This window comes from Trematosphaeria pertusa (assembly GCF_010094035.1).
Source record: "Trematosphaeria pertusa strain CBS 122368 unplaced genomic scaffold BU26scaffold_9, whole genome shotgun sequence".
In the NCBI taxonomy this organism is placed as follows: Eukaryota; Fungi; Ascomycota; class Dothideomycetes; order Pleosporales; family Trematosphaeriaceae; genus Trematosphaeria; species Trematosphaeria pertusa.
The window spans coordinates 1,468,279-1,485,400 of NW_022987220.1; the positions used below are offsets into that span (position 1 = coordinate 1,468,279).

The 17,122-nt window shown below is 54.0% G+C and overlaps 7 protein-coding genes across 7 annotated transcripts; 3 read left to right on the forward strand and 4 right to left on the reverse strand.

The window, feature by feature from the left end:
* Positions 1-3,991: 3,991 nt before the first annotated feature.
* BU26DRAFT_520690 (uncharacterized protein) lies at positions 3,992-6,721 on the reverse strand. The gene is made up of 8 exons (XM_033829345.1): positions 6,352-6,721; positions 6,179-6,262; positions 6,000-6,105; positions 5,830-5,940; positions 5,513-5,773; positions 5,216-5,462; positions 4,821-5,134; positions 3,992-4,770 (listed from the first exon to the last, which is right to left on the reverse strand). Exons 1-8 carry the CDS (start codon positions 6,389-6,391, stop codon positions 4,254-4,256), a joined length of 1,680 nt encoding a protein of 559 aa, XP_033682582.1. The 5' UTR covers positions 6,392-6,721; the 3' UTR covers positions 3,992-4,253.
* A 362-nt stretch (positions 6,722-7,083) lies between these two features.
* BU26DRAFT_429702 (Isochorismatase hydrolase) lies at positions 7,084-7,816 on the reverse strand (the record flags this gene model as incomplete). Its single annotated transcript, XM_033823842.1, has 2 exons — positions 7,084-7,713; positions 7,760-7,816. The coding sequence occupies 2 exons, from the start codon at positions 7,814-7,816 to the stop codon at positions 7,084-7,086; spliced, it is 687 nt and encodes a 228-aa protein (XP_033682583.1).
* Positions 7,817-8,126: 310 nt separating this feature from the next.
* On the forward strand, positions 8,127-9,335 carry BU26DRAFT_520692 (COX5B-domain-containing protein). Its single transcript, XM_033829346.1, has 6 exons — positions 8,127-8,228; positions 8,284-8,373; positions 8,481-8,639; positions 8,734-8,834; positions 8,887-8,995; positions 9,048-9,335. The coding sequence occupies exons 1-6, from the start codon at positions 8,138-8,140 to the stop codon at positions 9,110-9,112; spliced, it is 615 nt and encodes a 204-aa protein (XP_033682584.1). The 5' UTR covers positions 8,127-8,137; the 3' UTR covers positions 9,113-9,335.
* A 14-nt stretch (positions 9,336-9,349) lies between these two features.
* Positions 9,350-10,468, reverse strand: BU26DRAFT_606474 (CGI-121-domain-containing protein; the record flags this gene model as incomplete). Its single annotated transcript, XM_033835670.1, has 3 exons — positions 9,350-9,622; positions 9,683-9,853; positions 10,316-10,468. 3 exons carry the CDS (start codon positions 10,466-10,468, stop codon positions 9,350-9,352), a joined length of 597 nt encoding a protein of 198 aa, XP_033682585.1.
* On the reverse strand, positions 10,430-11,309 carry BU26DRAFT_350151 (uncharacterized protein). The gene has a single exon (XM_033822444.1). It carries the CDS (start codon positions 11,097-11,099, stop codon positions 10,536-10,538), a length of 564 nt encoding a protein of 187 aa, XP_033682586.1. The 5' UTR covers positions 11,100-11,309; the 3' UTR covers positions 10,430-10,535.
* BU26DRAFT_520693 (uncharacterized protein) lies at positions 10,779-14,406 on the forward strand. Its single transcript, XM_033829347.1, has 4 exons — positions 10,779-11,292; positions 11,454-12,134; positions 12,185-13,250; positions 13,298-14,406. The coding sequence occupies exons 1-4, from the start codon at positions 11,101-11,103 to the stop codon at positions 14,026-14,028; spliced, it is 2,670 nt and encodes an 889-aa protein (XP_033682587.1). The 5' UTR covers positions 10,779-11,100; the 3' UTR covers positions 14,029-14,406.
* A 763-nt stretch (positions 14,407-15,169) lies between these two features.
* Positions 15,170-17,101, forward strand: BU26DRAFT_429534 (peptidase S28; the record flags this gene model as incomplete). The annotated part of the gene is made up of 3 exons (XM_033823834.1): positions 15,170-15,638; positions 15,736-16,515; positions 16,596-17,101. The coding sequence occupies 3 exons, from the start codon at positions 15,170-15,172 to the stop codon at positions 17,099-17,101; spliced, it is 1,755 nt and encodes a 584-aa protein (XP_033682588.1).
* Positions 17,102-17,122: the final 21 nt, after the last annotated feature.

Sequence of the window (17,122 nt, forward strand, 5' to 3'; positions counted from 1 at the left end):
TCAGGTACATGTTAAGTGCGCATCAGCTTTCGAAACAGCCATGATATCGAATCTTTTGATTTTAATCTACAATACCTGCACAGGATGCGTGAAGAGAAGTCTAAAGAAAAAGGTAGGGGGTTTATATAGATCCGCGGACTTGAGTAGTGCGGATGTCAGTTTGGTTTGCCCAATCATAAGGAAAGCGGAACCGTGTCGTGCTGATGTGGAGCGCCATGAAAAACTCCAGGAACCGTAATACTCAATCGGATCGATGCAGTACCATGCATTCGGTCCTCGTCTTACAGCATATCGGACTGCATCCCCGAGATTGGACGCTCGCCTCTCCCCAAAACTCTCGCATCATGGATAACTTCCCCCATTTTTAGACTCCACTCCACCCAACTTATGAGTTTCCGTTGCTGCAAGCAGCAGAACCATGCAGTGGAGGCCGACGATTTTTAGTTCCTCCATAGTCGCCAACGTCCCCCCTCTTAGAGCGGGAGACCGCCAGAAGCATTGTGAAGAGAGAAGGTAGCTAGCCGGTGGAAGACGTTTATATACCTTTCGCTGGAGCCTGGAGTCTTCTCTCTGGAGATTTCTCGCACTTCGGTGCTCTTCGGTCCGAGGTTTAGACGCCTTCTTCCTTCATATCCCACTGCTCGACGGGAACGAGGACACCGGACTGCATGATGTTGAACTTTTGTCTGCATATCGGTTTGGGTCATTCGTCGACTCTGCGAACCCGTGAAGGCCGTCATGTATATATCTAGATAGCATCTTTTCAGAAGACCATGCATGACGCACGTATCGCTTTTTAGTAAGGGCGACCAGGGCTGTAAGCGTAAAAAGGGAAATCCATCGCCGTAAAAGATGCTATATACGTGTGCCCTGAGCCTCGAATGTCTCGCAACCAGTGGGAAGAAGGCTCGAATCTGGAGACCAAGGGGAGAGTGGTGATGCTTACCACCAATCTAGGCCTCCGCTCAAAGGACCTGATTAAAGTGCTCTATGGTGGCAGTATCCCCTCGGTTCTGAATGCCATGTCTCATGTTGCTTGCCACGTTTCATACCTTCAGGTCCTAGTGGTTGCCTCTCTTTTTCCTCTTCTCACAGCCGCCAGATCCAAAGAACATGGCGTGATGTAAAGTTCGATTTTATTTTTTTCACCATGTTCCCATTCGCCATATCATCTATCTAGTGCAGAAAATTGAGTGCTGGAGTGTGAAGAGGAAAGAAAGTAGGCTGCTGAAGGACTTATAAGCCCGTCGTCTGACGCTCGTAGTATGATGTGTTTTCAATGATGACACGATAGATCACGGATCTTAGCCTAATCACTCGAAGATAGAAATCGAAGAACCTAGAAATAACGGATCCTCATCAAGTTACTTCTATTGCCACCATCGAGCTCTTGTCATATCCATACACCAATTCCTCTTTCCCAAGTTCCCATCTGCATTTCCGTAGGCAATTTTAGAAGACCCCCCCCCGTCTCCCCGGAACATGGTCTGACGGCCTCTCACTTTTAGTGCCACATAGAACTACTACCAAACTCTTTCGTTTAACACAAAAAAAGGGGTGAGAATTAAGTGTTAATAAGAGAGAAGGGAGACCGTAGAAGATTTGGCTTTTGTACCCTTCCCCAAGCGTTGGACAGGTCGAGGGATTTGATAGGACGCGGGCCCAAATTCCGAGACTGCTGAGAGTACAAGGCTTCAATGCTCATCAACCCCAGCACACCCACTTCCAAGCCATTGATGACTCCTGGCCCTTCTCGTCCACCGCAGGCGGTGTTTCGAGAAGCGCGTTCTCTAGGGATGATTTTATCGGGGGACTGCAGGTGGTTTGGTGGAACCTCTTCTCCGCGCTCCCAAACGCATACATCGAGTCAAGAGCGCTTTTAGTCCTCCATGGAGTTTGTCGACCACAGATATTAGTGCAGCAGAGCCGAACATCGTAGCGCAAAGAGGAAAGAAAAGTGGATGCGAAAGGGATTTATGTACCTTTCTCAACGCCTGGAGGCTCCTGAAGCAACTGTGTCGTACCACCCCATATTGGGCACATATTTCTGGAATGTTCAACCATCCGCTCCATCCCCCAAATTTCACCATCATTTTCAAGCCCTGCTTCATCTCCCAGGCATGTAGCAGCACACTCCTGGTTTTTAGTCCCACCATGCCCGGTGCCCCTGATCCGTTTTAGTGGAGGGGACAGAGTGGTGTTGGGTGGAATAGGGAAGAGCGATCGCGAGAGGTTTATAAACCTTTCGCCAGAGACTGACTTTTGCTAGGGCCGGAAATTTCGTAAATCTGAAGCTGTGGGCTTCCGAGATGCGCAGCGTCACGGCTATCGATGATGCTCACCATCGCATCGACCGTCTCCATGGACTACCATGGCCCCCTTCTTTCCTGCAATGTTCAGGCCCCGACCCAGGCGCGCAAGCACATCATCGTTCTAGAGGGCAATTTTGTTTCTACCCATTATCGCCTGACATCCCTGCTGCTTTTAGTAAAAGCAACTGAGATGCGAGGTGTGAAGAAGAAAGAACGCAGAAGGGGGAGTGGTATATATACCCACGCTCGAGACCTCGAACATTGCACAATTTTCCATGCCAGACAAGAGAAGAAACAATGGTAAACGAACCAAGGGCGTTGAAAGCTGATTATAAACAACACCACAGCAAGATACCATGTTTCTCCGGGCATGCATTGAACTCCCATGGAGCGAAGTCCAGACATCTCCTACTTCCCCGCTAGTTGACTGCTCGTCAATTTTGAGATGCAACGTCAAACCAGCCACATGCCTTCCATTTTTGAAGCTTTTAGTCTCACCCATGTCGCCTGACCTTTGGGGATTTTTGCGAATGCCGCTAGAACTGAGTATGGAGATAGCAAGAAAGAGCGAGGTACGGAAGGTTTTTATACCTTTAGCCAGGGTCCGCAGCTCCTTTCGACCTCTCAGGCGACTCCCCCCCAACGCTAGTTCGGAATAAGTGTTATCTTCGGTGGTGAGGAAATGCATCATCGTCATCCAGTCCTCGGCCATCATCTACTCCGCTTCTTGAGGCATCCCCGTCACCGCTCCCAATGCCCCACGTGCGGAAGACGACCTCTGCCTCCGTCTTCCATGCTGATGCTGCAACGCCCTTCTTGAAGCACCGCACCGACCAGAAATCCGATGTTATTAAGGAATTCGTCATTTTAGACTCCCCAATGTCTTTTTTGCATGCGGTATTTTAGTAAATGCAACTGTAACGCGAGGCGTAAGAAGGTAGGGCTTAGCGTGGCGGGAGGTGTTTATATACCCAGAGGAGGTAAGAAAGGTGCGATGACTCTCCCCACCATCACCACCAACCACCCCGGGATACCTTGCCACAAAATGTCTTCCCAAGCGCACCACCCAAAGACCACATTTGCAGCCATTCTTACTCATTCCGCTCAATATTCCTCCATAGCGGTCTTGAGCACGCTATCATCTCAATCTAGCCCACAATCACCTCAACACCGTCCTTTAACCGAAACTATCAGAGATCACTGTGCGTGAAGAGGAAGGAATCAGGAACGACCAGACGGGTTTTTATAGACAGATGGCCAAAAGAAAAGAGAGAGACAGGGCGTTCGAAACCACATATCTCATCCACCCATACAAGTTCAATCATTTTCATTTCATCATACTCCCTCCAGCCTCAAGCGTGTGACATATGCCAGGCGGACAGCCACCACATTTTATCGTATTTTGTTGGTTTTTGACCGCGCGCACAACCATCTCCACCATATTTTCCTTTCGAAGTCCTTTTAGCAAAACGAGCCAGCACACGAGGTGTGAGGAGAAAGAAAGGAGAAAGAGCGTCGGTCCCATTTATATAGGCAGGAGACCTCTCTGCTGATTCTAGATCTCGCCGCTGAATGGCACGTGACGATGCGGAGAAGCGGGGAGGAGAGGACAGGGGAAGAGGATCGGAAAAGCAAGACTTAGGCGTGTAGTCACTTATGACGCGCGAATGTAACAGATTGCAGTCGCAACGGTGATACGCAGACCTCATTTATTACTACGTGGGCGCATTTCATGCCTGAAGTGCTGCCCTTTTAACTGCCACAATCCCAGAAAGAATCATGCCCTAAAGTTGGTATATAGTGTCCACCTATTGAGAATAGAGAGGAAGCCCTCAAAGCACGGCACATCTGGGACCGCACTCGCACCTCCTTCTCATGAGATCCCTAAGCACAAGCATCAATCCGCCGTGTTGAACAATCAAGACTCAGCATCGCCTTAGCTTACGAATGCGCATCATGAAACTCATCCTCCTCGTGAGTCTCTGAATCGGTCCTCCGAATCGCATGCTGTTTCCCCGACTCTCCCTCTACCGAATTGAGGAGTTTCGACGGCGGCATCGATTTCGCAAAGGCATGCTCTTGGTGATTGATGACGTGATTCTCAGGTTGCGACTTTGGCTTGTGTATCGGCGCGAGTGGTGGATTCGCTGGGTTGCTCGGATTTGGCTTTCTAGCTGCTGGCGGCTGGGGAACAGGGTCGCTTAGATCGATTAGGTCGCCGAATGTCTGCTGGTGCTGCTTTGGCGGCTGCTGAGGGAGTTCAGGCTCGGATTTCATCACCTCGGGGTTCTTGTGGGGAATTTCATGAGCTTTGTGGCTGTGGCGGGTGGGCATTCGCTCTAAGCTAGGGTTCCGTGACCGTGAGGGGATACTGAATCTCCGATCCGGGGTCTGTCCGGGGAGTATTGGCGCAATATGCAGAATCTGCTTCACCTGTTCCTCTGGTGTCTTGGCGTCGCTGTTGGAGGGTCAGCAAAAGCCGCTTCTTGGACAAATGGGAGGGCTGACATTCTGGCATTGATGATCCAATCCAGATCCTCTTCACCCTCTTCACTTCCGCCGTGGCCTCCATGCACACGTCTGAAGAGCTGTGGATGCCAATCAACACCCTCATTCATTCGTCTCGCGGCTTCATCTCTTTGCATGTCTTCGATTCGCGCCTTTTCTTCCGATGCCGTTTCCTGATCTCTCCGCTTCACAGCTTCAGTCACGATATGCCATAGCCGCTGTGATTCCCGCTCCTCCTGTTCTCCTAACGGTCGGGCCTTTGGCGGGGTGTGCTTCGCGTGTGTTGCATCGAAAAGCAACTCCTTCTTGCCAGTCTACGAGCGCATTAGCGGCTACTACCTTGCGACTAAAGTCCTCCTGGGGTAGCATCTATAAGGGCAAGACGTGGTACGTACCGTTAGGTCTTTGATGTACATCTCCTCGTTCCAAAGCCCGGAAAGTTCATAGAGCTGTTTGTCGTTCTTGTCTTTTATGTAGCCGCCAATGGCGTTATACGTCCCACCAAAGTATCCTTTTGTTTTGAACTCAAGATCTGCTACCATGCCGGATTCGGGGCATCGGACATAGCTGTGGTCCCCAAGTTCGTACCTCATCTTGCCGAATAGAATTCCTCGGGCGTACATGTTAGGTTGCGTGACGAAGCTAGAGATGCGTTAGCAGCCGCCTGTATACCCTCTGTTTCCTGCACCCACAATCGTTCGCCAGTATTCAAGAACCTCATCACAGCTATTCCTTCCATCATACTCGCGGCCGAGTTTCCCAAAAATTTACTCCTCGGCTTCAGCGTACCGTCGATCCGAATGTGATGTTCGGGTGCCATGAAGAAGTAGCTCGATTTCGGCGGGTGATGCGACGTCTGCTCGGCTATGTAGTATCCCCGCGTCTTGTCGGGGTAGTCCCAATAGCAAGTGAATATCTCGCCTAATATCGGATTCAGCGGCTTCTTGACGCCTCTGCACTGACATCAGCTGCTGCTTATGGGCTGTGGGGGAGGGCCGAGTGTGCGTACGCAGGTCTGATGTGCCAGCCGCTGAGATAGAACTTCACTACTGCTACGAATCGTTGGACGGGGTCTTCGATCTTGGTCATGGGGAGGAGTGTCTCGGGGTGCGCCATGAAACTATTCCAGCGGTCAGTACTGCTGCTGCCTTGTACATGCCCGGGTCCGCGCAAGCGCACTTTGTTATTCTTTCCAGCATCGAGCGCGGCTCCAATATGAAGGTGGGTAGCGTTACTCGACTCAGGTCCGCGCCGGGCCGTAGCTGTGATATGATGTGCATGAGCACTGCCCAAGAAGTCCATGTTAGCCAGCTCTTCATACTCCTCGAAGCGGTTCTAGGATAGCGCGCAAGACGTACTGTTGCCCTGGTCCGCATCCACCACAGTCTCGTCCTCTTTCGCGGCTTCATCGCCTCGGGTCTCGTCGGTCGAGGATCTGCTGCCTGCAATCCACAAATTCAGCATTAGCCTTCACTCTCTCCCAATAGCCCCTCAGTAGATGCCGAAAGGGGAAGCCAAGGGAATGACGCACTGGCTAACGAGTGCCGCCTATGCCCGTGTCCCAGAACCATGGTGGGGTATCTATTCGCTCGAAATATACGCAGCAAGACAAGAAGAAAGAGTTTATAAAGGAAGTAAGCGGGAATTCCAGTGGTTCCGGCGTCAGGCGGCAGCTCTGGTGACTAGGCGGTCGGTGACGGAGTGAAGGAGGTGTGGCAGCTGCACAGCCAACGACCCTGGCCGCGGAGCGATGACGGAACGCGCGGGCGCGGGGAAAATTTGGCGGCGTGGACCTCGCGAGAGCCACACCTGGACAGCCCCGCGGTGCTGGATAAACAATGCTGAATGAAACACTTGTAAACTTACCCCGGAGGGCTCCTGTCGCACGCCTGACCATAGACATAATTGCCACTGGCGCCTTTCACTTGGGTGTTCAAGCTCCTTAAAAGCAATTCACAGCTGCCCCACGTTGAGCTCGGCATGGTCGGAATCGGCACTCCAGCGCATCCGAATACAGATACAGCGAGACATGTAGACGCGGTTGGCGAGGGAAAGTTGGAGAAAATATGGAGCTTACATGACTAGATCAATTCGTGGGTGTTGAGTTAGTGAATCCTCTATGTAACGCCAACCCTGATCCCACGGGTATCTGCCGTAACCGCCATTCCCTAAATACGGAGCATACATTGACCGGTGTCGAAGCGCATCATGCAGACCACTTTCCGGCCAATAAATCCACCCAATCGAAAGTTGTTGAGCTTTCTCAGCTGTACTCCTTAACCTTCTCAATCTCCTGAGCATCCTTGCTGATCACTTTCACGCCCACCTTGCTGTACTCCTCATGCACTTGGTCCATAGCAGAGGGATCCACAGCCTTGGTCGCCTCGCCCACCACCCACGTCTTGAAGCCCTCGTTACTGGAATCTATTGCCGTATACCGGACGCAGTAGTCCGCAGCTAACCCCGCAACATACACGTCCGTGACCCCCTCATCGTGCAGTATCTTCGCTAGGTTGCTCTTGCTCACACATGGATTCTTGAACGGATCCGCAAACGCAGAGTACATCTCTACGCGCTTATCCTGGCCCTTTTCCACGATCGCGTGTACCAGGCTAACATCCAGCTCCGGGACTAGCTCCGAGCCCTTTGTGCCTTGCACGCAATGATCCGGCCATAGGCGCGTTTCCTGGGTCTCTGAGGGATTGAGCGGGTTTTCGATAGTTATCGTGGATTCGAAGGGTTTGTTGTTCGGTGGTTCGTGGTTCGAAGCGAAGGAGATGTGGTCTTGCGGGTGGAAGTCTTTGGTTGCGATCTTGACGGGGAACGGGAGGGCGAGGAGCTCGTTGAGCGTAGGGACGATGTCTCGACCACCTGCGACAGCGAGCGACCCATTCTGCAAGCTTGTTAGAGGGGCATTGAAACATGCGTATGCGACTTACAGGGGGGCAGAAGTCCTCTTGGACGTCCACGATAATAAGGGCTGGCTTGAAGGTCATGGTTCTTGAAGTAGTTGAAAGGAGGAGGTTTGAGTGTAAAAGGTAGGCAACCAGAACATGGGCATAAGAAGTGGCCTTCGTGTTTGCGCGTGGAGCTACCTAGCTCAGAGCTTGAACGAATGATCCACTGATAGATCACAGCCATTCACAGAACGTGGCGGTGCTCCGGTACGACTGTGGCGCATGCAGGCACAAGCTCGCGTGTCAGCAAAGCAAAGCTTGGCAAAAGCTCGGGTGAGCATCGTCTGAACGTCAACGCTTCCATCTTTGCAGCTCGACACCACCGCACCCCCTCTCCCCTCCGCCCCAATTGCGCCCGCCATGTTTCTCCAGCGCTCCGCCTTCGCAGCCGCACGGCGAGCAGCCCCCCGCGCCCTGGCCCGCCGCACTTTCACCACCACCTTTGTCCGCCGTAAGTCCCGCAAGGAGCTCGCTATCGTACGATGTATCGCTAACCCCAATTGCAGGCGATGTGAACGAGAAGGCCACGTCGGACAAGGAGGCCGGCCACTCATCATCTGCCCCGAGTGTTGTCGAGGGTTTCAAGAAGCTTGACCGTACGTGTGGTCCCCGCCGTCCCTACTTCCGCGCTGCCGAGCTCGACCCCGGTTATGGTGGTGTGGATGCAACATGAGGTCAATTGCTAATACGATAGATGATGCAGAGATCAAGACCGAGGAGGACCTTCTCCCACCTGGCGCGAAGCCCGGTACCGTGCCCACCGACCTCGAACAAGCTACCGGTCTGGAACGTCTCGAAATCCTGGGAAAGATGCAGGGCGTTGATGTTTTCGACATGAAGCCGCTGGATGCTAGCCGCCTTGGTACGTCACTACGATGAGCGAAGATTGAAACCGGAGTGTCTGGGAATAATTGGGATAAGGATGGCGTGATGGCTGATGGCTGATGGCATTGCAGGCACCCTCGAGGACCCCATCGTCGTCAACTCCGCCGGCAACGAGCAGTACCTCGGCTGCACGGGCTACCCCGCTGACTCGCACAATGTCCTCTGGATCACTGTGAGACACGCCCTTATTCCTATTTGTTCGGTTGGAAGCTAATACATATCAGCTCACCCGCGAGGAGCCCGTCGCCCGATGCATGGAATGCGGCTCTGCATACAAGATGCACTACGTTGGTCCGCCCGATGATGCACATGGCCATGACCACGGTCACCACGGTGCGTTTGTTCTTTGCCTGTTGTTACTCGTCCCTGCTAACGTGCGTCACAGAGAACCCATATCCCAGGCCGAAGAACATGGCCGATTTCATCAAGCCCGAATACCTGCACGCATAAAGGTGGACAGCTATGATAGAATCGGCGGTGTATCTATATGGGCATGCAGTCAACTGCAAATGTGTAGCATAGTCGAACGGAGGGATTTCTTTTGCCTGTGCCACTTGCATATTATTCGTCTACGTCGTGTATTCGTGAACTCGTACTAACCGAGCCAACCCCCACTATCTAGGGATATTGGAAGCTATGCGCGCTAAATCCTATCCAATGCCCACGTGTGAAAGCGCTGGGATTGATTCATGATCCCTTCACAGTCATCATGCCCAGTATCACACTTTCCATCTCCTTCCTCTCATCCCTTGCCTGCCCATTCTTTACCACGCCCGTCTTTCCGTTCCCATTCCCATTCAACTTATACACCTTCCGTATCTTGCCCTCGTCGGCCCAGCCACCCAACTCCTCTCCCGCTTCTCCTATCTCCACGCTCTCGCCTTCCACCACCTCGCCCAGATGCCTACTCACACTTTCAGAAGTGACGTCTGGCGTAAGGCTGAGCTTCACTGCGAGGAGCTGCGGACGTGGTCGTATATATTAGCAAGGTATGCCAGAAAACGAGAGAGAGACGCATACCCGGGTTGTGGAATCGGATATGCCGAATGTGCGATATGACTCGCCGATGTTGTTGTTGGGGTGCAAGCGGAAGACTAGTTCGGAGTGGGCGGTGCGGGCTTTTAGGCGCGATGTCCGGCTGTTGTGGAGGGCTTGGAAGGTTGCGAGGAGGAGGTGTTGGGGCGTGAGGATCTGCGTGGTGTTAGCTGAGCTGGGGGGAGGGTATGGTTTGATGGAGATGTTATTAGGTCGGGGAAGATTAGAAGACTTAATTGATAGGAAAGGGGGAAATAGAGCGGTGGATTCTAGCACCTGGGTGCTCACCCCTTTGATTGGCCTGATGAGGAGGAACTTGTGGTGCGACGAGACGACGTTATACCTCGCTGTAAATATTCAGGTACATAATAGGAAATATTCGAGAATTTGCGAACTGAGACCCAATACGGAAATGGGTGAGATGGTCGACGAAGGGCTCGCCGAATGGGTATAAAGGGAAGGTGACTCCTCAAAGACACGGGTCTTGTAATGGGCCTTCGATGATCGCATACAAGAAGGGACAAAAGAATCCGAGTGCGAGAGGAACTAGAACTGCGAAGACTTTTTACGAAGCGAGTAGGCCAAAGAAACGAACTCAACAACTTAGACATTACTCACCATTGTAGCATCTAGAAAAGCGTAGTCGAATTCCGGATTCGCTGCTAGTAGCTGGCTCCGCAGGAAGGCGGCATTTTTCACATCCTTGAACATGGCCACCTGGATCGGGTACGCATCGTAGTGCGGAAGGCGAAAGGTCCGCACTTTGGCCATGGCTAGGCTCGGAAATTGTGCCGTCGGGCCGGCGTCTTTCTTTTCCTTTCAGCAGCTCGGGGAGAACTCAAAGTTCTAGAGGGATTCCAATAAGGATGAAGACCTTTCGCCGAATACGTGGGGATTGTTGTAGAGACTCTGGGCAAGGTCCTTTCATCAAGGTCGCCGTTTTGGGCAATAGCGGGCTTGGCGCGGCGCTCGGTCCAGCAGTTCGCGGCGAGGTCCAAATGGGAGACGCTGACTGTGAGCGATCTCGACCGTGTATGCGGGCTCTCTGGTAGCGTCGGGATTCAGATGTGTCGGCCGTACCCTGGGCAGCAGAGACGTCATGGACGGATGTGGTTTGGGTGCAGCCTCTTCCAAGGTTCGGCTGGGTAGAAATATTGGCATGGCAGTGACAGCTGAATCGCCCCGTGACGAGTCCCCTCCGTCTCCAACATCTTCCACAGTTCAGACACGCATCGCAAAGGACCCCGAACATCGCACAGCTGGCGCCCTCGCGGCGCTGTCTCGTGTGCCCGGTACCTGCCATGAGCTCGAGCTGACACATCCTTGAGCGACCGCCCAGCCCGAGAGCGGGAATCTGCAGCGGCTTCTTCCACGGCGATTCCCTTTCCACGTCAGGACGCATGATGGCACCCAAGAGGCCTTCGGAAGGCGACCTTCCCCAGGCCACCAAGATTCCCAAACTCGAGCCTGGCGTTGCGGTGAGCCCATTGACGACGCCGCAGCAGCAGCGCCTGCCGAACAGTGATTTCTCAGGCTCGGTCAAGAAGAAGCTAGCCAGCTCGTCGCGTACGGGCCAGGCGTGCGACCGGTGCAAGGTGCGTACTCCTCATGGTGCCGCAACGCCCATTCCGCTCGTATTTCGCGTCGCATTTGATGTCTGAGTTGAAAACGATGCGCGCGCTGCGACTGCTGGTGGAATTGGCGCTGCGGCGCTCCGTCCGTCGAGAGACGCGCTCCTGACCGTTTTCCCTTGCAGGTACGGAAGATACGATGCGACCCACGACCAGAGGGCTGCTCGCCCTGCGCGCAGAACCGGACGCCATGCAAGACCACCGACCGCATCACCGGGCGTGCGACGACGCGAGGCCACGCCGAAGCCATGGAGTCTGAGAATGCCTACCTACGAGCCCAGGTCGCCGCGCTACAAGCGCAGTTGAAAGAAGTAGGAGTCGAGCCACGCGTCGTGCCTGATTTCAATAGCTTCCCTCCTCCTAGTACGCCGTGGTCGTCATCGAGTCTAGGAACCGAGTGGGGAGAGGCCTCCCAGCGCCGACCGTCGAGTGCGTCGCCTCTTCCCGGCTACGCCCCCGCCAGTGGGCTGGAGAACAAGCCATCGTTGCCTCAGTTCAAGCAGGGCTCCTTTGGCGACAACTACCTTGGGGTGTCACTGGCAGACACTGTGTTGAGTAACATCAAGGGGACATCGCTCTCAGTATTCGGCACAGAAGTGGACATCACCGACTTCATACAAAATGAAGAAGACTACGACAAGTCGGTCATGTCCTACAACCATTTCTTGAAGGTCGTCCTGGCCGAAGAGCAGGTCGAGCCGGTGCCCTTGCCGCCCTATCTGATCCTGGCCGAGTACTCAAGCTGGTATCTGCGATCTATGAATCCATATACCATGCTCCTGGACAAGCCCACTTTGATGCAACTGGTATAGACTCATCACACAAATGTCACTAGACCAAAACTAATTCTCTCCAGGTTTGGCACATTGGAAACGAACCGCACTTTGCTCCCTCCGCCGCCGAAACCGTGTGCGTCCACATGATGCTTGCGACGTTGAAATACCAGATATCGATCAGAAACGGGCAGGCGGCACTGATGGAAGAGTCGCACCAACACTATCGCTACTCGCTACGCTTTATTGGGGCCCTCCTCCGTTCGCACACCTGGCAAGACATACAAGCCTTGGCTTTGATATGCCACCACTTGCGTAACTTTCCCAAGCCCGGTGCGGCGTGGATAATGACGTCGACAACCTTTCTGCTTGCTGTCGAGCTTGGCTTCCACCGATCCACGAAGGCCTGGTCTGATCCTACTGGCAAGATGGACGAACTGGAAATTGAGATGAGGAAGCGGATTTTCTGGACCCTCCACGCGCTCGCAACGAATCTGAGCGGAAGGCTAGGGCGGCCTATGCCTATTGGCCTAGATGATATTGATGTCGAATTTCCCGAGCCGGTCAACGACTGCTTACCAGGAGAAGACACGGACTTGACCCCCTACCGCAAATGCTCCTTCCAAGTCGGCATCCAGATTGCGAAGTACACTGTGTGGTCCGCGCAGTTATATCGGAGCATCTACGCGGTCCGGCAGTCTCCACGCGCTTACGAAGATGCTTTAAAACGTCTAGAAGCTGGCATTCGGCAGTGGAAAGACGAGCTTCCGCCCGAAGTGAGGGATCCTACGCGAGCCTCGCAGGAGGACTACATCTTCGCCCTCTATCTGGAATATTGGCATCAGGAATATCGGTTGTTACTCCACCACCCGGCCGTCTGTAGGTCGACGGACCCGGAAGTCACAAATTCGAACCTAGACAAATGTCTCATCGCTTCCCAGCAGATGCTTCAAACCTGCAAAGAAATGAGGAAAATCATGAGCCTGGATATCCCTTGGATCAATGCAGTTGTTTATATCGCAGCCATCTTTACGACGCTATTCATCTACTTCCAGCGGAAAGACGAGATATCTTCTGTGGATATGACTAAGCTCAGAGAAGACATGGAAGAATGGGTAAACCTTATGGGCGAATGTGGCCGGCTTTTGGGTAAGTTTTTCCCGCAGTTTGCGCGGCGTATCACTGATCCACGATAGGTTCCGACGACAAGTTGAAAAACGCGATCCAGAAGATTGTCGAGCGCTCTTTGACCAGCATCAACGATAGCATTGTCAAGAGAACAGCAACCGAGTCGCTTGCTCGAGTCGTCATGCAAGCTCCGCCAGCAACGACGTCATCCGCCCCTATGTACAGCAACGGCAATTACCAAGAGCAGTACCAGAATACGGCTACCACAACCACTGATCCTGCTCTCACCGCTTCAGGCTCATCCTACACTAATATGCCTGCGGGTGCTACCTACCCCTATAGCAACGGCACTCCGGCATCTGTAGCACAGCAAACGACTAGCACTTTCGATCAGCCAGCTTATGGAACAAGCCAAGATGTAGGTATGACCGCCTCCCATGCAGCAGCTCTCGCGGCAGCAACGGCATCAGGCACAGCCGCTCAACGTCCAAACGACACCTATGCCTACCCCAACGCCCAGGTGGCCAGCAACGGCCACCAGCCTACCTACTCGGCCAATCAGGATTGGCGCCAGTGGGGAAGAACGTACATGCAGCAGCTGGCACCACAAGGAGAATATCTAAATACAGCAACAACGCTCATGGCGCTGGGCGGTCGAGAAGGCGGCTCCCAGGGCCCAGGTCAAGAGGGACAGGGTGCAGTGGATGGTTCGGTAATGCAAGGCTCAGGCCCCAGCAATTTCCAGTGGCCGGGTGTTCAGTTCGGCCTGCAGGCTAGTGGCCACGGTGGCCAGCAGTGAGGGTTCGATCAAGCGTCTCTGTGCCACTTGGTACATTGAAAGATTTTGCTAAGGGTATTTTCAAGGGTAAAAGAAATGGTGTCTGGATTGGCGTTGGATATCACGGTTCTCATCACCCCAGTTTTCTTCTGCGCGGCTTCGCTCGTATTCGCTTGGGGAGGAGTTTCTTGGGGTAATATGGAAATGTGGATGAGGCTCTAGCGACTCTGTTAAGCTTCCTTGTATGATACTATGTTTGGAACTGGGTCATCTGGAGAGTATTGAAAGGAGCTGTAGTAAGCCAGGCGAAGAGGATAATGTTAGTTCGGCAGGAACGTGACGGGGGACACTTGTCCTGCTGGCATTGCCTTGTATCCCAGAGACTGCGGAATCTACGGGTGTAGCGATTGAAATGCACCTCGAAAATCGTGCATGGTAAGGCTCGCTCGACTCTATCCGCGGGGTGGTCGCAGCAAGATCACTCCCGCCGCGCATCACATATATTCCAGGCACATCCAAATCCCCTCACACTCTCACAGATACGCGGCTACTCGCATCGCCACTCTTCCACATTGCGCACCCCATCTTAATCTAACCAGCCCGCCATTTATCCACGCAAACGGTGTGCTCTCAGATTAAAGTCTATGCGCTAGGACGAAACAGGCAGGCACTAGCCCGCTTGGCAGGCACGAGCGTGTGCTGCCCCGCGAATGGCAGGCGATGATAAGCTTCGCGGAACGCGGCGTGTCCTACCTTCCTCGTGCAGCCGTGCCTCCCGATCCGTGGACGCGACTAGAGAAGCTTTCCACGGCCTGTGGAACTAGACTGCGGCGCAATTTATCATGGTTTGGGGAGATCGCCGTCACGCATGGGTGGGACGGGCCTGCGTGGACGAGCGAGGCGGATTGCGCGCAGAGAGTGTATATGAGGCGGACCCGGAGCTTGGGCGAGCGCGCGCAGCTTTGTCGCTTTCTTTTCTCTGGGAGCGACTGGGCAAAGAAAGTGTGGGCTGTTTCGTTGCTGTCGCTGAGGGTTTGTGGTCTCTCTCGTCTTCATCTGGTCTTTAGAGGAGGGCACGTCTTTTCGTCGAGTCTTTTGGCACAGGATACCCTTTCCCTTCTTTTTCTGCTTCCAGCTCAGAGACCCTTCGAAGAGCTGAATCATGCGGTCTTCCACGTTTGTCGCGGCCCTCGCGCTGCTCCAGGGCAGCGCGTCCGCCATGAACCTCGCCAAAATGCGCAAATACCTCGACATGGCGGAAATGGGCCTCAACCCCGACGGCAGCCCCATGACCGACATCGCCTCGCCAGAGATCATGACCTCCCTCATGGCGACGACGTCATCCGAGCCTCCTCCACCGCCGCCAAACGACACCATTGAGGCGGAATACGTCGAGCTGCCCATCGACAATTTCGCCAGGAACATGGACTACAGCTACCAGGGGACCTTTTACAATCGGTTCTGGGTCAGAGAGGCGGCGTATAAGCCGGGCGGACCGGTGTTTATTTATGATGTGGGCGAGGCGAATGCGGAGCCGAATGCGCTGTTTCGGCTGCAGAATGATACGAGCTTCTTTAAGCAGCTTGTGGATATGTTTGGGGGGATTGGAATTGTTTGGGAGCATCGATACTGTGGGTTTCCTTGCTTCCTTTTTCGATTTGTGGGCCGTGATCGAGGCAGTTGGTGGGAGTGAGGTCTGGTGCCATGTGTGACTGACACGTGCTGCAGATGGCAATTCGACTCCCGGCCCTATCGACCTGAACACTCCGCCCGATGTGTTCAAGTTCCTCACCACGGAGCAGTCGCTCGCGGACGTCGACCGCTTCGCAAAGCAGTTCAGCAGGCCGAGCATCAACTATACGCTCACGCCGGACGTCACACCCTGGGTCTTCGTCGGCGGCTCATACCCTGCCATGCGCGCAGCCTTCATGCGGGACAAGTACCCAGACACCATCTTCGCCAGCTACGCTTCTTCGGCGCCTACGGAAGCCCGCGTCGACATGTCGGTTTACTTCGAGCCGGTCTACCGCGGCTTGAACACATACGGCTTCGGAAACTGCACCAAGGACATCCACGCCGCGATTCAGTACATGGATAAAGTGATGGAGAACCCTAAGAAATCCGCCGCCCTCAAGGAGCAATTCCTCGGCCTGGGCGCCGGCAACAACACAAACCCGACCTTCGCCGATGCGCTCACAACGCCCTTCTACCAGTGGCAGAGCTACGGCGTCGAAGGCGGAACCTTCGGCCTGCGCGCCTTTTGCGATTGGATCGAGACGGATCCCAAGACGAACAAGACGGCTCCAGCGGAGGGCTGGGCGAAGAGCAAAGGCGCAAGCTTCACGGTGGATCGGTGGGCGAGCTACCAGTACTTTGTCGATATGGTGAATACGTATATGACGACGGATTGCAGCGGGAAGGTGAATGTGACGGGGGATTGCAATCTGAATCTCAGGTTCACGGATCCCGCGAGTATTTCGTGGACCTGGCAGTACTGCACGCAGTGGGGTGAGTCTCTCCGCCTCTTGTCTCTTTTATACCCACTACCTTGAAAAGATTTGGAAGGAATTTTGCTAACAAAGACTCAGGATACTTTCAATCCGCCAATCTCGGCCCCACCCAACTCGTCTCAAAATACAACTCCCTCGCCCACCAACGCGACATCTGCCACCGCCAATTCCCCACTGCGCCCAAGTCCCTCCTCCCCGACTGGCCCAACACCGCCGCCACCAACCGCGTCTTCGGCGGCTGGGACCTTCGGCCCAGCCAGGTCTACTGGTCCGGCGGCGAATTCGACCCCTGGCGCACGCTCTCGCCGCTCTCCAGCGAACCGGAGGCCCCGCAGCCCGACGCGTTCCAGAAACCGCCGCAGTGTGGCCAGGGGCAGGACGTGGATGATATCTTTGGGTATGTCATCAAGGGCGCGCAGCATTGCTACGATTTCAGGACCACGTTTGAGGGCGGTGCGGTGAGTAGGAAGTACTTTTCGGATGCGTTGACGAAGTGGCTGGGGTGCTTTAAGCCGAAGGGCGGAAAGGGGAAGCCGTGGAGGAATCCGTGGAAGGGGGGGAAGGGGTATCATTGGAGGGTGTAGGAGGTGGGGAGAGGAATGTGG

Excerpts from the sequence above, each read along its gene's own strand:
- BU26DRAFT_520690 (XM_033829345.1), bottom strand. The coding sequence starts at position 6,391 with ATGGTTCTGGGACACGGGCATAGGCGGCACTCGTTAGCCA. Across the intron at positions 6,263-6,351 it reads TAGGCGGCACTCGTTAGCCA|GCAGCAGATCCTCGACCGAC; the intron begins GTGCGTCATTCC and ends TGTGGATTGCAG. Across the intron at positions 4,771-4,820 it reads TGGATCATCAATGCCAGAAT|CGACGCCAAGACACCAGAGG; the intron begins GTCAGCCCTCCC and ends ACCCTCCAACAG.
- BU26DRAFT_520692 (XM_033829346.1), top strand. The coding sequence starts at position 8,138 with ATGTTTCTCCAGCGCTCCGCCTTCGCAGCCGCACGGCGAGCAGCCCCC. Across the intron at positions 8,229-8,283 it reads CACCACCACCTTTGTCCGCC|GCGATGTGAACGAGAAGGCC; the intron begins GTAAGTCCCGCA and ends CCCCAATTGCAG. Across the intron at positions 8,374-8,480 it reads GGGTTTCAAGAAGCTTGACC|AGATCAAGACCGAGGAGGAC; the intron begins GTACGTGTGGTC and ends TAGATGATGCAG.
- BU26DRAFT_350151 (XM_033822444.1), bottom strand. The coding sequence starts at position 11,099 with ATGCGTCCTGACGTGGAAAGGGAATCGCCGTGGAAGAAGCCGCTGCAG.
- BU26DRAFT_520693 (XM_033829347.1), top strand. The coding sequence starts at position 11,101 with ATGGCACCCAAGAGGCCTTCGGAAGGCGACCTTCCCCAGGCCACCAAG. Across the intron at positions 12,135-12,184 it reads AGCCCACTTTGATGCAACTG|GTTTGGCACATTGGAAACGA; the intron begins GTATAGACTCAT and ends AATTCTCTCCAG. Across the intron at positions 13,251-13,297 it reads CGAATGTGGCCGGCTTTTGG|GTTCCGACGACAAGTTGAAA; the intron begins GTAAGTTTTTCC and ends GATCCACGATAG.